Here is an 18,100-nt window from a genome sequence, read left to right on the forward strand (position 1 = left end):
GATAGTTCCAGGTTTGAAGAATCCGAAAGTTTCACCTAATGCACCAAACCTATGGTGTTTCTTATGAAAATGAACCATGGAAGGTACCTGATGCTATGGGCCGGAGCGCGGCACAAACTGAGCTAGAACCGCGATACACGCCGGCTCGGTTTATGAACCAGTTCATTCGCTCTGCAATCGGACAACGGTCCCAGCGCGTGTCCAGAAAATGTAGCGAGAACCCCCCTTAGAAAACTGTAGCGTGCAGAAGCCAATGGAATAGAATCAGGGTGGAGATACTGCCCCCTACTGGCTGCATAGTGTATGTCAATGTACAAACTCCCACTTTGTTCCTAGGGGTGTATTCACTAACTACTGAATGGAAATGTCTTGCCCCCGGTGTACTTTGTCGGTACTTTAATATGCATTATTCAGAACGTAGGAGAAAAAAAGTTAGGGCCCGTTAGGAGAAGATGCAGCTTCAGAGCAGGTACCCCCTTCCGTGGTCCTTGAAGGAGCCAATCGGTGGCAGGAAAGCCCTTTCACTGAAGTCAATGAACCCCTGGAACGCTGGTGAAAAGAAGCGCATGGCTTCTGCAAGCCTAGGAGCTGTAGGTGGAGAACGAGGGGGGGGGGGTGTTCTGTAAAAGCCCTCCAAGGGGTAGAAAATGATCATATGATGGCTGGAGTGTGGCTTTAACATGGGGATTTTGTCCTCTTGCTCATTGAACAATACATTACACAGGGCCAGCCCAGTCTTTTTTTTGCAGAAGCTCATAGTTATTGGCCCGTTAAAAGATGAAATATACAACCTGCAAACTCCTGGTTTAGTGAATAGACCCTAAACTCAAACTAAGTCAAAGATGCAAAGAGCCCCTATGCATCCGTCCACGCTTCCCATAGTGTTGGAAATGTGGAAGATGTGTTGTTTTTTTTCGAAAATAAGAATTTCACTCGTTTTGAGACATCTAGAAGCTACTGAAAGTGCGCTTTGTTCTAGGTAGAATGTATTTCTTTCTAAAGTTACCCTAGCCTTCTTGAGCGTCGGATAATGGCAGCTAATACCGACTTGGGTACCCCCGCGGAGAAGCTTAGATCTCTCTCTACCTTTCCACCACGAATCAATCCCACCCCGTGAGAAAGAAAACAGAGCGAGGGCGGAATCCATATCCCAGAATAAATATTCTAGTCCAGTCTTAGTAAACTCGCAGATAATGGCAGCACGGACGGGTCACGGAGGTTTTATTAGCTCAATTAACGGGGAGTAAGAGAAGGCTTACACCGAGCTCTTCAAACGTAGGAAGAATTGAGCTTGCAGTAATGGAGTTATTAACCTTCACCAGGCACTGGATTTCGCTGCAAATTCGGGCTCCATTCCTCCGTTCAAGCTTTTTATTAATAGGCTGTTTATTGTGTTTAATCCACACGGGAATCGGCGGTGGAAAATACGAACGCTAGGCAGCAGGACAGTGTAAATAACGGCAATCTAACACATAGCTCGGAACTGATGGAGAGTGTAGACACGGCTCCCGCGTTCTCATCGGATGATGGAGGAACATTAGGACTACTACAGAACCCAATCTCGTTCCATGTCTTTAGAACTTAAACTCTAGAACATTATATTTTATAATTTGTTATGGAAACAGAGAATTTGCCGGCAGATCGGACCCATCTATGCTGCCCATTCCCTTGTGGTAAAGACTCAAACCTTAATGAGTCGTTGGTCTTAGATCCATATGCCTGTCCCATGCATGTTTAAATTCCCTCAATGTTTGGTGCGTGCCACCTGGGTTTGGCTTCAACGACATGTTCCTCTCCAGAGCAACCGCATTAAAACACGTTCTAACACAATAAGACAGCTAGAATGTGGCAGTTAGTGAATAGTCCTCTATAGGGAGCCCTAAGTGGACTCATTGAGCTGCGTCAATATCATGCCAGTGGAGAAGAAGGGAAGAATACTATTGTATCAGCAGTAAATGTTGGGAGCGAAGCAGAAGCCAGGTTTGGTTCTACTTATCATATGATCTTGTAGGGTGCCTATGTACACTACCGTTCAAATGTTTGGGGTCACTTGGGGCTCACTTTTGAAAGAAAAGCAGATTTTGTCTATTAAAATTACATGAAGTGGATGAGAAATCCAGCACAGACGGGGTTAATGTTGTAAATGATTATTGTAGCTGGAAACGGCTGGTTTTTAATGGAATATCTTCATAGGCGCTCATCACTCTTTATCACTCCCATCACTCCTGTGTTCCAATGGGCCTTTATCACTCCCATCACTCCTGTGTTCCACTCACTGAAGTTTTTTTTTATGGGCAATTCAGGTGTTTATACATGGTCTCTGCCTACCTTAAAAAAAGAAAAGGTTTACAATACAAAGTATTCACCTGTTGGGCTGGAAGCCGGCGTCGGACAGGAGGGCCGCCTGCTCGGTGTCTCTGGGGAAACCGTGTAGCACCCATCCGTACGTGGAAGAATCCAGTCGGCCGAGGCGTTCTGTCAGAATCTTCAGTACAAAATTATTTGGAACTGGGGATGAAAAGACAATCATTATTTATAGATTCTGTACCAAACAAGTTACATTATTTGTGGAGTTCAACCTTTCCAAGTTATCTCTAACTCCATTGGTCCAAATGAGAGCAAACAAAAAAAAATATTTTAACTTCAAGCCAATTTTTTTGGGTGGTGGGGAAATTCTGTCCCCTCTTAATGCCTCTTTTTGCCTAAAAAAAGAAATCCAGTTGATTCTTAAAAGCCATCGCGGTGCCCGTGGCAGCTCCTCCATAGTCTTACTGTAAAGAATGTCCTTTTCAGTTTAAGTTGGAATAGTGGCTGTTATCAAATTTAGTGGCCTCTTGTGTTTAGTTCTGTCCAAGGGGGTGAAAATTTCCCCTGCAAGAACCCCATATGGACCTCAAATGTATATTTGAGGTCACCATTTACTCACCTTGTTTCTCATGCAAATAAATCCAATTTCGCTGAATTTATTCCATAACTAAAACCTTCCATTTCTTTTATTAACAGATGGTCTAAGTTTTGCTTAAAAACTATTGTTTCCACAAAAATGCGCCTCAAATTAAATCCCATTACACCACGAGCAACCTCCCCTTTGCCCCAATTTTCTTTAGATTGTAAGCTCCCAAGAGCAAAGCTTGCACCTCCACTTGTTTTGCATTGTATGGTATCGTAGATCGCTGTGGACCTTCGAAGCGCTTTCCGAAAACAAATAATCTCGCTAATAAGCTAGAAACAGGACTTGGGCATTTACAGCAGTCACTGAAAGATATATTTACACGAAAACAACAGGCTTGTGGGGGAAAAGGGTTTTCGGAAACTCACGCCTATCTCGTTTTTGAGCCTCCTTGGTATTGCCCTGTATCGGCGTGGAATGGGTTAAACTGCCCATATGATGTAACTTTCTCACTAGGGACGTGGTGGTCGTCAGCTGCTCTGAGCTCCTTCTGCGTCTCAATTAGGGTCATCGTCGCCTTACGCTGCCTGGCAGATAGTGGGATGAGAGATCTATGGAGATGCCTGCGCCGGCGGATCATTAACAGCGATCCACTTTCATTATCATTGGTTATTATTCACTGCCATCTGTAGGCCGATCGGTAGAGCTGCAACTCTTCGAGATAGCGATTAGCGCCAACAAATGTGTGTCATCTGGAGGAGATTACTGGTTCCAGAGATGTGCTAATGAAGCACCTGGGACCAGACTGGGAATTAAGAGAAGAACACACCAGGAACCCTGTGTCGCTTTTACCCCAACCATTGGGATTTAGAGGAACGAGGGCAACTGTGGCCTGTAATTTGTTACACACCCTAAGGCACGCAGAAGGTTAAGGTGCCTCCAGAAGACCTCGTCCTGTTACTAATTTGGCACAAGGTCATGCTTTTGTTCAGAAGGCCATCATTGAAGGATTATTCCATGCATTACAACTAATGTAAGGTCAATTATAGAAGAGGACAACCACCCCTGTTCCAAGTCTGAGCGTTCTTCTTCCAGTTGGGAATGTTCAAATGTCGATCGAATCTAGACATAGGAACGATACCGTTACATATAGTTACAGACTAGATGGACCAAGTAGTTATCTGCCATCAAATGTTTTAATGTATTTACAAGAATCTATTCTTTAAGAAGTCAGCGATTTGAATTAGCTGGCAATCTGGGCACTTTGATCCCTTTAAATCCAGAAGGGGTAGGAAGCCTTCAATGGACCTCTTGGAATTGGGGAAGATGGCGAGCAACATCTTAGCTTTTCCATGCACAGGAGTGGATAGGTACAGCGCTACGGAATTTGATGGCGCTATATAAAACAATAAATAACAATAAATAATAACGATAGGGCACTAGATTGGTTTTATAAGCGTGTCTTAGATATAAATCTAGCCCTGCATTTATCATTTTAATTTATTTGCCCAGCTGCCAGTAAACACCGGTGCGGACGCCTACAAGCAAAGTACGACGGCATGTTAAAATGTATAAAAAATAACCCCCCCCCCAAAAAAACCCTGCTCAAAAGGGTTAATAGACTTGATGGGCAATTTTTTATTTTTTATAGAAAATTATGGTATCAGGGATTCTAAAAGGAGCAAAGGCGAGAATGAAATCGCCAAGAAACTGTATCGGCGAGATTTATTCCGGTCCGTGGAAAAATGTTAAAAAAAAAATAATAATAATAAAAAAATAGAATAAAAAAATAAAAAAATAAGGGAGTTGCTCTGCGGGGCTCTGAAAGCTGGTGAAAAATTAAACTCAACAGATTCAAACTGTCCTATTTCCACTTCAAAAGCTAAGAACCAACTGAGCTCTTCCCAACTCGTCTTCAAACGCCCAGTGCCCTAGAAAGTTTCTAAATAAAAAAAAATAAAAAAAAAAATAAAAAAAAAATAGTCTCTTGTTCCCCCAAGCACTGTACCCGTTACTGTAGCTGCTGTCTCTGCTTCGGCTAATTATACCCATGTGTGTCTATTAATCAAGTGGTAAATTATTTACACGGCCAAGTGGTGTATGTAGCTACTGCTAATACACCGACTGCAAGGGGTTCTATGAATGGAGAGCGAGAAGGTCCCCGCTGAATCGCTCCTTCTCCTGTCTTATTTATCTATTTTACTTGCCTTCAGACCTGCCTGATTGGTCGCCCCCCCCCAAAGAAAACGCTTTCAGGGAGAGCGGGGGGAAAAAAAGCGCGTCTCGGTAAGTGAAGAGGTTAGACAGAAATGACCACTTTGGCAAGAGCAGCAAAGCAGAGGACGTTGTTAATGCGAGCGAGCCGTGTTGCAGCACTTGTAGTACATGCGCGTTAACGAGGCTAGATTTGCGGTCCTCTGCACCGGTGTTGGTGCGTCAGACCTGCCGCTTTCACCCCCCACAGGGAAAGTTTTTTAACTTAAACATTGGGGGGGGGAAACAAAACTATAACTTTTATATGGAAACAAATATATACTTTGGAAAAGCCACAGGTCATAAAAAGGCATTAAAATTTGAAAGTCGGGCCACTGTTCATATATATATATATATATATATATATATATATATATATATATATATATATATATATACACATACAGGTATCTGAGGTGTGAGAGCAAGTCAAGATGATCAACAATGATGATCAAGCTAGAACTTGCTTAAAGCAAAACACTATCAAGGTGTATTGGTTGGGATGTACAGGGGAGATTTAATCAGTAGCCCCTTCCACTTCTCACCCAAGCTTTGCCTACAAAAAACAGTAGCCTTTGTGCCTAGAGGGGGCCTGGAAGTTAAATATGTGCGTCACCTACCTTGCTGCGAGTTTTCGATGTACGGGGCAATCATCTCTTTGTATTTCTTCTCGTTGGCGACGGCTTCTTTTAGCAGCTGGCCACAGGAGACTAAGACAAAGAAAAGAAGGCGCTGAACAAAGAGGATACCCCCCAAAAACATGTTGACCTATCAGCCTGATCAGCGCCAGGATCGGCTAGGAAAAGATTTAATGGCAGACCGTGGCGGGTCCGCCATACTCGTACACGAGAGAAAAAGAGACCTTTTCATCCAGTACGACCTGTTTCTATAAACATTGTTGACTTTTACCGCTGGGAGGATGCTGTCGGGTCAGCTCCAGGATTTCAGACTATTTTTTCAGGGAGTAGATTGTTTTTTTTTTTTAAATCTCAAAAGTGCTTTGTATAAAATGGAGTGTTAGGGGGCAGGGGTAGATCTATAGCCCTCGGGGGTACAACTACGTCATGGGGACTGAGGCCAGAGGAAAACAGATGTGTTGTGTGTGGCCGGAATAAGTGATGAAGGCTGTGCGATACAGCCATCGTGTGTTGTCATGGTAACCCAAAATATCTCACTGCTATTAAGTTACCTGTCCTTAACTCAATAGTCTTATATCCCCCATTTCTAAAGTTGGCAGGGCATGTCTGATTCGTAAAAATGGTGGATAAATAAATGAGGGCAGTATTGGGGTCTACATGGATTACCCCCGAGAACAATAAGCATGGATTCATTTGATGGGGCTGTCTTGCCTACTTTTCCGGGGGGTTTCATTCCCTAGGGGCCGGTTTCTGGTTTGCTCGGCACCCGACCCGTTCACACCGGACGGGTTTCTGACTTACTGTTAAGGACACCATATTTCTGAGCCAGTAACGCTGCCTGCAGGGTACAGCCGCTGCCCGGTGGGCCATACATCAAGACCCGCGGAGTGTGGGGGGCCGCAGATCGAGGCTTGCTTAACACAAAAGTCAGTACTAAGAAGGAGACAATAAAAACACATTAGTATTTGAGGTCGCTTTTTGTTTGTACTAAAATATATGTAAATATACCCAAAAATTAAAAAAGGATGCCTCCTTGAAAGGATTTCTGGTTCTGGTAAGGGGACTTGGACCTCTCGGCGCTGCTGAAGACCAGCAGTTATAGTCCGTTGGCAGGACCTACAGTACCTGCTACCTACCATAATCACCCACTAATGAAATTTCTTATCATGCTGGACCTGATCTACACTTTTGCCCTCACTCTCACTCAACTTATGTTTTTATTTCATATTTTTTTGTAGCATTTAAGTGTCGGTTTAGAGATCCGTGCTGGGCTTTCCAACAGTAAGACAGATAGGGTTCTCTTAGCGCTGAGACATGGATGAAAAGGCATCCTTGTATTTCAGGAGGACTCTTCTTTGGCCTTAAGACATATAACCAAACCTGCAATGTCACACGGAGCTAAAACACCACATAATAGAGGATCATAAAGCCTTTTTTACAGATTTGGGACAAATACTTTCAGGCTTGGGTTGACTTACGCCCCCAACCAACTTATGTTCTTTAAATTGAACCCTGCTTTTATTTATGTTCAAGGTGTAGGGTTGATGGGAAGCGGTTCCAAGATGTAAATACAGCTTCCATTGTCCTCCAGCAGCTTCAGTCTGATGAAGGCAAGTTCCGCTGTACTAAATCTAGAAAACAGCCATCTAGCCCAGCATCACCGAGTTCTAGGTCACACAACGAAGATCCCCCTGGCAGCTTCTGTAGCATTCATAAAGGAACTTTTAGGAAACCCTCATTATCCTAATTCCTTGTATTTTTTTTTATATTCTCAGATCATCAGCCGACAGAAAGCTCCGCTTACAAATGGAACTAATTTCCAGTAAATAACTGTAAGTTAATTAGGAGTAATAATCCCCTAGATGGGCTCCCTGACTAATTATCTTGAATAAAGAAGGATTTTGAATCTTGATGTGCCGCAGGAAAGATCTGCAGAGGATTTCCTTGTATGTGTACGGATTTCTTTCCGCCTTCCCATCCCTAATTTATCTCTCTGCATTATTAATTAATCATAATTAATATTCAAGCACCCATGTCTTTATTTACAGATCAAGGCATGAATACTTTATGAATGCTGATATCAACTTTTAGATGTAATTAACCAATTTGGAAGCTAATTAATTTGCTTTGTGGAAAAAAAAAACCTATCACTCTATCAATGGTCTTTACCTGATAGGGCATTCTTTTATGTTGAACATAGGTTTATGGCAAGAGGTCAAAATACAATCAGCAACCCAATTAAACCTTCAAATATTCAGAAGATGAGACCAGTCTGTGGAGGCTCTGCTTAGCCGGCACAGCCACCATACCTCCATAGGGGCTCGATTGACCTTGATGGACCAAGAGGGCAATCTGGACCCCCCCTGCCTATACCTGCTGCTCTATGCCTAGTCGACCTAGGCATGGGTACGCCACTGACTTGGTTAGACAAATACTTATCAATAGGTCACAATGTCACATAAAGAGACATGGAAAAAATGCCACCCTTAACCATACCTCTTAACCAACTATACAAAAAAAAGTCCCTCACTGGCCATTTAAAATGTTGGTAGGTATGGAAATCAGAAAAAAATAAAGGAAGTAATGATCCTCAAGAACATCATCCAAAGAAAACCTGGAACAGCATTTGCAGATTGAGCGGTAGTCATGCAAGCTTTCAAGACCTCAGAGATCCCTTCTTCAGGTTTAAACTTCATCATAACAGAAGCCGCTATCCTCCATTGTTACATTTTTGGAGTGCATGAGAGAAAGCCTCCCAACATTGTTAGGTTTGATTTAGGCCTCACCTCAAGCTCGTCAAAAAGGTGGAGATTTAATGTGTGGCTTTAAACGATTCTACACATTTGAGGGACAGCAGGCCACGGAGGGCTTCCATACCTTGTGAAAATACATCCATGCATGGCTGGTCTGCATTGATTTTTTTGTGGACCTTTTGGAAAGTGCGTAGAATGCCGGGGATGTTTCTGTGATATTCCAGAAGCTTCTGTCCGGTCTCTTCCTCGGAGATTCCCTCTGGCTCCACCAAGTTTTTCTGTATTTCTGGGTCGTCCGGCCAATCAAAGGTAGTGTGATACACCTCTGCAAGTCAAAAACCCCATTATAAAATGACAAAATATCCCCATATCTAAGACAAAATCCATTGTATGAGTATGTCTTTCCTGTAGAATGAAGGTTTTCCTACCTCCGTTTCTGCGATCAATCCTTTTCCCCATATTTCTCTCAATGAGGACAATATCGGGAGCATCCAGTACCACTAAAAACACATCGAAAAAACATGGATTTAATAAACAAACCTTTGGGACAACCACATGCCACACGGGCTAGCTGAGAAAAATAATTAGACAGTGTTCAAAAGGTTCCCTAATTGCAGCTTCATCGAGGATTATTCAGGTCATGTCACAACCAATAAGCCAATGTTACACTGACAGTAGTAATTAATTATACATGGAAATGGCAGCAAACCAGCAGAGAGCATCCGTTTTTTTTGTGTAGGTTAATGTGGCTTTGTCCAAAAGATTTTTCATTTCAAGATCCAACCATCGTCTCCGGCCTTTCTAATGTGACGGCATAAATCGGGCAACGTCAACCTCTCCAAGATGTTTCCCTTTATAGCGATGATGAAGAAGCTATCCAAACAGCTATGCTAAATTTAGCTTAATTCACCCAAGTCCCCTGTAACTCTACTGAATATATTAAAAACAAGAATACTCAACTGTTGGCTGGGTTTGGTCCCAGTTTGGTCATCGTTCGTCTAGTCTGTTGGTTGATTATACATTAAGTAAAGATGGCGCTTGGCCATCCAGCTCACACAAGTGACGCGGGATGGCTTCCTCTTCTATACCTTTGTCCCATAATTTGCCGAATGCTAGGGGTTTTTTTTTTACGTACCGACGTGATCAGGTGTACTTCCGTTCATTTGAAGCATTAACGCCTGCTCACGAGTCCTCGGAAATCCTTCCAGAATCCAACCCTACAAGACCAAGCCAGATGTAGCTTAGATACAACGTCGCAAACATTGCATGAGACGCAGCGTGGAGAAACCATACGGGGAAGTTTATAATAATTTGTTGACCATCTACTCGAGAAAAGAAATTGTAAAGGAACATTACATTTAGACAAGATCTTCTCCTCGATATATATCTCCTCTATAGAGGGCCAAAGGAGAAGCTGCCTAGTGGCCAAACACCATTAAAGGGCCACTGCAGGAGTGAATAATGTAATAGCCCCCCTAAAACTATTTCTACTTCTTACGCTCTGTTCCGGGACTCTCAAAAATCTTACAATTAAAAGTCCATGAAAAAAGTTGCATCAATATTGATGATCACCGCAAGTGTGGTGGCCACCTGTTGCAAGACTCATGTTATGGGTATTTTGGGCACTCGTCAAAGTCCCTTCCCCCTCCTGTTTTGTGATTCGTTTAGCCATCTAAGTCCCTTCCCACTTCCTGTTTTGTGATTCGTTTAGCCAAGTAGGAAGGACCAGCGGCTTACTGGGATCTACCCCAACAGAAGAGATATAAACATAAGAAATACATATATATATATATATATATATATATATATATATATATATATAAAATTAGGGCAAAGTATGCTCTATTATCTGCAAAATATTTGTAAATAATATAGACAGTAATTTGTTCTTTACCGATTACCATTTTTGTTTTAGGTAGAAGGTCCACTATCGAAGAACGTCACGCCTCAATTCAATTACGTTTGTCAAAAAAGTACATACCTATACCTTGAATTATTTTATTTTTTTTTTAAAACATTTTTGGAAGAAATAAAAAACCCAAGGGCTAATTTCTATTAAGATTATCAAAAGGTTTAAAAAATATATTTTTTTTCTGCCTTTATCATGTTTATCTTTTTAAGATATATTACTTATTATTATAACAAATACAGACCTCTTTATTCAACGTATAAAAATCTTTTGAGAACTGGCCGCTACTGCAATTCAAGTAAAAATAAATCATTTAAAAAAATAAATGAATACAAAACTTTAAATAAAACCCCAAAAAATGGAAATCAATCAGTCCTTTAATTGGATTTATTTGGTAGCGTCTTGATACATTATTGAAATGTCTATTCCACGGCGGGGATGCGTGCTTTGTTTGGAACAGGTTAATTGATATTCTGATGTGCTTTCCCTCTCTTGCCGGAGCTGGCTTCATACCCCCGGTGGTTTGGTTCTGTTTTATCACACATCAAAAAAGCCGTCTGCTCGGGGCACCCTAAGCACCGCTCCAAGCTGGAGGTCTGAACAGCTGCAGAGATCCGCCGGTATCACAGGAGGGACAAGCTTCTAGCAGATGTCACGGATAAAATAAAATAAAAAAATAAAAACCCCGCTTATAAATATATAGATACGGGCGGTCACGGGGAAGAGGAGGCTTGGGAACTGCTCGGTAACGAGGAGGAAACATGGGAGAGCAAGACCTGTCTAATAAACAGACTTCCTTATGTTCTCAGACATCTTCATGCAGCTGACGACCTTAAATGTGGTTTGTTTGAATATTAACTCCATCTGACCATTATACATAAATGTTACTATTTTTTAACTACGAAAACTTCTTCGTATTTAGAAAAAAATATATTTAACAATATTTTATTTTTTTGTTATTATGTGCCGTATAAAACGCTAGTGGCGTAAATTCATAAGGATTCGGTTATCTCTACGTATGATGTGAGGAATCTAAAACTTGAAATAAACTCGGGTCGGTTAAGTCAGCTTGGGTTGAGGTGACCAAGGACAGATTGAGGAGTCCAACTAACTTGAGCAGCAAAAATGTTGTCTGTAAGTTCGTATGAGGTCACAGGGTATCTAACGACCACAAGACAGGTCCGATGCCTTAGATATGTACATCTTGGCAAGTAAGGGTGAGGCACATTCGACGAAAGTTATATACAAAGATACTCGTAGACAGTAGGACACATCCAAGGCCACTTAGAAATAAATCTAACTGTATGTATTGACACTAATACAGATAACAGGGTACTCAGCAGCCCTGTTAGGTTGAAAGGAACTCCACCGAGTTCTCAGGCTTAGAAGGTCACCAGAGAAGGACCCAGGTCCACCTTCTTCAAGTATTAGGGAGTTTCTGTGTTTCTCTCTGACAATGATCATATCAAGGGTGGAAATGGACCAGCTGGATTCTAGGTTCTAAGATAACGAAGATTTCATTGGTTACTAGGATGGTAACCGATTACCCATTGGTTGATCATCAAAGCCATCATGTTTGTTGGCTGAAGAGTCCACTGCTCGGCTCATAGCTACCACAGAACCTACTGCCAATGGGTGCCTATGATCTTACGGAGTTCCTATATGGTTCCTGTTACTTTGTGTCGAGAATTTTCCGCTTGTCTGATGGACACCAAGGGAGTTTTTTTCTTAATAATAGAAAAATAACACTTTTCCTATTTTGTTCTCGAAATTTCTGTGCTAACCAGGAAAGAATGTTTTAATATTCATATAACCTTTTATTTTCTCCTTATTTAGACTTTTTCCGTGTTAGAACGGATTACCGCCTCTCGTGACTCTGTGGCATGTCCTTTCTTGGTCAACCTGTGTCTGGTTGGAAAGTTTTCTCCAGGCCAGACTGTAACGGAGACTTTTAAGTACCAGGACACTTAAAATCCAGTTGGGCGCAGATCTCGCACGCAGCCGCTGGCCAAACAGTTAAGATGCCATAGAAATTGTTTATGGCAATAACAGAAGAGGAGGAAAAAAATATATATATCATTTCATGACAAGCTAACGACCACGATGCTCCCGGTCTTCAGTTCACAATGATGACAAAATATCTGTAATTCTAGACTGAAATTTGCCCATACGGAAGTATTTTTGCCTCGAAACGAGCAGCTGGAAGAAGCAGATCTCTCCCCGGCTCCTCTCGCCAAGTATTCTCCAGCGGGGCGAGAGCGCAATGCTTTGGATTCAGTGGGACATAACCCAGTCAGAACGAGCCTCGGTGGAGTGACAAGTCATCAGATCTGCGTTCTTAGTCCTGCTTCTGAACACAATGCCAGCGATAAGTTTTCCTTTCCTTGCTATAATATCTGGCAGCTTATTCCCCCCCGTACGCTATACTACATTTAGACGAGATTTAAAGCTCTGCGGGAAATCTCAGCAGGCCTGTTGATCAATAAAAAATTCTTCTCCTCCGAGGCTGTATTTGACATCTTTAAACCTGGGGGTGTCAAAAAACAAAACAAAAAAGAACTTCTGCCCTTCGCCTGTCTGAGGATGGGAAACGGCAATTGATGCCGGTGCAACGGCTCAGCGTGGAAATATAAAACATCCGCCTGCCAGCCGAGGCCTGGATGTTATTTCAATATGTTAACATTTATAGTCCACAAAGACGAGGAAGGATGGGGGGGGAGCGGATTCTTCATACGCTAAACCTATAACCATAAATCGGACCGGCGGAGGCCCCTGTCCAACATGAGTTTTTATGTTATTTGTGCGCGCGGATTTGTGTAACTTACATCATCATCGGTGCGTTTGGATGAAGCGGAAGATGTTTAAAAGTCTTTAGATGGAGATAATATTTAATATTGGATATAACAGGGATAGAAATGGGACGCGAATGCGTATGGCATAAATCTGACTCCATAAATGCTATAAAATTACTGGGATTCTGATGGTCGTGGCTAAAATATCATAGAGAATATAAGAATGGAATATTCCAGAAATTCCAGAGAACAGCGGGGGGGGGGGGGAGTTGAGGATTTGAATACCGGCCAACTTGCTTTTTAAAAGTATATTGCTGGTCCCCTCGATATTAGCAAGAGTATCAATCTTAATACCCTTTCCAATCTCTTACTAGAGAACCCACCCCTCTACTGGAATACACATCGCTGTTCAGAAGTTTGGGGTCATTCCGCTGTTTTTTTTATGGAAAACAAACCTTTTCATCTGTAACATAATTGCAAAAGGGTTTTCTAACCAATAATCATCCTTTTAAACTTGGAGGGCCATTGGAACACAGGAGTGATGGGAGTGATAAAGGGCCATTGGAACACAGGAGTGGTGGGAGTGATAAAGGGCCATTGGAACACCGGAGTGATGGGAGTGATAAAGGGCCATTGGAACACAGGAGTGATGGGAGTGATAAAGGGCCATTGGAACACCGGAGTGATGGGAGTGATAAAGGGCAACTGGGACACAGGAGTGATGGGAGTGATAAAGGGCCATTGGAACACAGGAGTGATGGGAGTGATAAAAGGCCATTGGAGCACAGGAGTGATGGGAGTGATAAAGGGCCATTGGAACACAGGAGTGATGGGAGTGATAAAGAGTGATGAGTGCCCATGAAGAGATTCCATTAAAAATCAGCCGTTTCCAGCTACAATAGTCATTTACAACATTAACCCCGTCTGCTCTGGATTTCTGATCCATTTAATGCGATTTTAATGGACAAAATTGGGTTTTCATTCAAAAAACAGGACATTTCTAAGTGACCCCAAACTTTTGACCGGTAGCGTACTTTATCTACACACTTGTTGATCTCGTCTTAAACTTAGGATATTTCTTTTTTTACGGGCTGTAAATAGGTCAAATGTTAAACCCACACACTTTGCCATAAAACGCACCAGACACCCGACGTTAGATCGCAAGCTCTGCGGTGCAAGAAATATTTTCTGGTTTTAAACGAGTGGGAAGTTCTACATAAGAAATAGGCTTTAAATGATTATTACGAATTAAAAATAAAAAAAAAAATGAACCATCTTCGCCTGGCGGAGCAGCGAGGGGCATCTCGGCAGATACAAATAATTAAAGTGCAGCGTTTTGCATCGGAAAAAAGCTTTAATTCTGCCGCGAGTTCAAAGGGAGGAGCTGCATTATTGATTACAGCGGACAAGTTTCGCCAGCCGAGCGCAGCTAATCCCTTTCCTCGTTTATTTCTTCCTGTCCGGACTTTTTCAGTTCTGGATCGCAACACGCTGATTACAAGAGATTAGACTGCGGCGGGTTGAAGAGGGGGCGAAAAAAAAAAAAGGCATAATTAATAAGATTAACCGTGTGGTTGCTAGAAGAAATCGTGCCATAAGATGTCAGAGATCTCAAAAAAAAAATGTATGTTTCTGCCATGTATTTGTTTCATATAAACGCCAGTTTTAAAGATGCCGTTCCACTTAAACACATACTGCATAGGCTGGCATCTGTATGAACTTTATGAGTTACAAGGTGTCATGTTATAGGGCACAACATTTCACCTATACACTGTGCTAGCCACAGCAAATGTATAGGGGAAACGATAGCTTACATGTAATGCTTGGCAATATAATGGCGAGGCTCCCTAAAGATCGTCTTGGGTCATGGAGTTACTACTGGGGCAACAAGGAAGGGCAGATTCTGGGCAGAATTAATAAAATAAGGCTGCGCTGGTGGCCAAGTACATAGTCTCATACGCTAGGCATTATGAAGGCTATATGGTGGAAGCCATTGCTGGACTGAGGCTTGCAGTGGATTTGTGGGAGTTGGAGTCCAGCAGCCTCTAGAGACTGCAATACAGAAATATACAATTTGATGGCCGATCAGAACCACTCGCCCATCTACTCTACCTGTTCCCTCTTGTAATAAGACTCAAACCTTAATCAGTCGTTGGTCTCGTCTTAGATTCAGGAGCCGTGTGCCCATCCCGCGCATGTCTAAATTGCTTCACTGTAATAGATGTTCTGAGATGACACGATAACTAATGGTTCGTAGCGCTGAGCATACGCGCTAAGCAGTACAGACGGTATTCATGATCTCGGTTTCTCGCTCTCTCTGCCCGGTCTGCTGTTATTATCTCTGCCACCTGCCCCAGGCGAACAACAAAGCTCTCCGTGTTCTGCCTTTGATCGCGCCTTCGCTCCTCAATTAGCAGACGCGCGCTTTCATCAACTTTTATTCTGTTAATCAGGAGCCTTCCCTGTGCTGCGCAACCCTCCCTCCGTCGATACAAGGAGCCCGAACCTTTCCGACACGGGGCTGCCGATGTATTAACGAGGCACTCAAATTAAAGGTAATCAACGTTTCCTCAGAAGTTACAAAGGAGCATCGTTCACAAGGGGAGTGATGGGTACATTTTCGCTCCTCCTTAAAAAAAAAAAGACACCCATGCTTCTTTACGTAAATTACTTTTCCCGATAGTTCTTACCAAGTCCTCTGCGTACCTTCTTTGAGTTTTACAGGAGCTGGAATTTTCCCGGCCCTGGTGGACAGAGAATCCTCCATAAAGGTGCGCTGTCCACAAACCTGGGGGCTGTCAGGGTTCGCTGCATGTCTCAGGACTACTGCCCCAGTCTCGGGGGTGAAAGGACAGACTCAGTTCTACTCTGATTTAATGATACCCCAGCTGGTGCTTTTCTCCTTGCTACGTCACAGCTGACATCCCAGCTTGAATACCGATGGCAAACCGATGGCTTTCATAAGGACCGTTCTTGGAACCACTTGGTCGCCACCATTAGCGAGACGCTGTAATAGAATTTTTGTAACGGTCTATTAAAGGGGGTAAGATTTGGAAGTTCCCAGACTTGCCCCTCAGACACCCTACCCCTTCTAACGAGAAGACATTTGCCCAGTAGGGATGTCCCTAGAGCTTTGGGGGTTCTTCCAGCTTCATGCAGACACGCTCCCCAAGTTGAGAAGCTCTATACCCCTCGTTGATGTGACTTATCTGTTGAAACCCCCTCTGGCCGGAGCTCTTTCTACATATTGACTATTATACTATTATTTTATGGCCAGCCTACTTTTTTTTTTCCTTCTGCGGTTCCCGGGGTTATTAAAATGAATTATGATCTGTAAGCTCTTGAGTCCAAGGGTGAGCCGTATTAATTGAGGCTTCCCGATGGACGGAGAAAGCACAAAGAGTTTCCACGCCGTAGCCTTTGGCGATGAAGATATCTGGATCCTTCCTGGGATACTGATCATCAAAGGTCCATATTTACGTCAGAGTAGCTAAATAAAACATTGACTTTTTCATTCTATGGAACGCAGCCATCAGATATGGTCGGAACTTCGTTGAATAAGTTACACAGAATAACAAATTCGGTTGTCTTGTTCCACCTACGAGAAATAATACATGTCCCTGGATCTCAGAGGAACCTATATATATATATATATATTTATATATATAAGGTACTCATTGTGTATATCGACAGCCAAAGAGGTTTCCAAAGTAGCCGAAGACCTTCAGCTCGGTACCGTTGAGGGTATTTAGATGGGAACAGGTCACGTCGGTATGATCACAAAGCCACATATTCTGGGAGATGAATATTACCAATGGAAATGATGAAAAGCCTTTTAATACGAAGTGAAAAGGAAGGCTTTCATATATTGAACACAATCATCTGATTTTGTTGGGTTCAAAGGGGATCTCCCACCAAATGTTTCATTGGCTCTGGCTCCTCAGAGCATACGATGGACAAACAGAACTGCCGATTGTGAAAGTCCCCCATCCCGAGCTGCTCATACTGTTTAGTTATTCTGTCCCTAAAACTCCACGCTAAAAACACACGACAAGAGCAAAAGAAAAAAAGTTGATCGCCGTATTGTACCTAATTTCACAAAAAGCCACAAAATGCTGTATAAAAAGTGACTCTGGTGCAAGGTCTAAAAAGTGGTTTTATCACCATAGCAACCAATGAAATCGTCCAATCAGCTAGAACAGTCCACCTGTTGCTATGGCTAAAAGACATACATGTTAGACTGTGTTACCATCCTGTGTACTTAATTTACTTCTGTCCAAGAAAATGCATTTTATGCGATGTTTAATAAAAAAATAGAAATTTTGCAGTTTGCCTGAAAAGCTACAATTTATTTTTTCTTCTTTCGGCAGGAATAATTTGATGCCCACTTACTCTTTTTACGCAGTCCACTTCAGACAGCCTCTCCCGGAGGAGCTGGGTCCACAGTTCATTTGGGATTTCCTTTAAAATAATAAAAAAAGAGGATGAATAAGAAATTATTAGAATTAATGTCTCAGGACCTTCAGAGAGAGCGCGAGGACACCTGCTTATACGGTTGCTTTTACTGGGGGGGGGGGGAGCAGAAAAAAGACCCAAAAAACCCTTGGGGAGATCTGATTATGGGGAGGATTAGGCATACGGTATTCGGTCCTCGCGTCTCGGTGGGTGGCGTGTCAGAAGCTCTCGCGGCAGGAGAGCCGAATCCTGGCTTTGAGGTTGATACCTTCCAAAGGTGCTTCACGCGGCTCTCAGACGGCGCCGGTGCCTTCTGCGCACCTTTGAAGTGTCATGTCAGAAACAGACGCGGGTGTGCGAGGGACCCTGTCTGCGCAGCGCCACCGAGCCAATTTAAGGGGGAAAAAGAA

The 18,100-nt window shown here is 42.7% G+C and overlaps 1 protein-coding gene across 1 annotated transcript in view; it reads right to left on the reverse strand.

The window, feature by feature from the left end:
• Positions 1-18,100, reverse strand: part of LOC149281792 (adenylate kinase 8-like) — a 36,189-nt gene that overhangs the window by 7,550 nt on the left and 10,539 nt on the right. Inside the window, exons 5-11 of the mRNA XM_089499007.1 lie at positions 17,628-17,696; positions 9,670-9,751; positions 8,963-9,034; positions 8,659-8,859; positions 6,583-6,714; positions 5,764-5,853; positions 2,367-2,508 (exon numbers count right to left, since the gene is read on the reverse strand). Coding sequence (XP_089355133.1) covers positions 2,367-2,508; positions 5,764-5,853; positions 6,583-6,714; positions 8,659-8,859; positions 8,963-9,034; positions 9,670-9,751; positions 17,628-17,696 — 788 coding nt within the window. The remainder of the gene's footprint in view (positions 1-2,366; positions 2,509-5,763; positions 5,854-6,582; positions 6,715-8,658; positions 8,860-8,962; positions 9,035-9,669; positions 9,752-17,627; positions 17,697-18,100) is intronic.

The sequence above is a fragment of the Sceloporus occidentalis genome, unplaced genomic scaffold (assembly GCF_023333645.1).
Source record: "Sceloporus occidentalis isolate IW3139 unplaced genomic scaffold, rSceOcc1.0.p SCAF_127, whole genome shotgun sequence".
In the NCBI taxonomy this organism is placed as follows: Eukaryota; Metazoa; Chordata; class Lepidosauria; order Squamata; family Phrynosomatidae; genus Sceloporus; species Sceloporus occidentalis.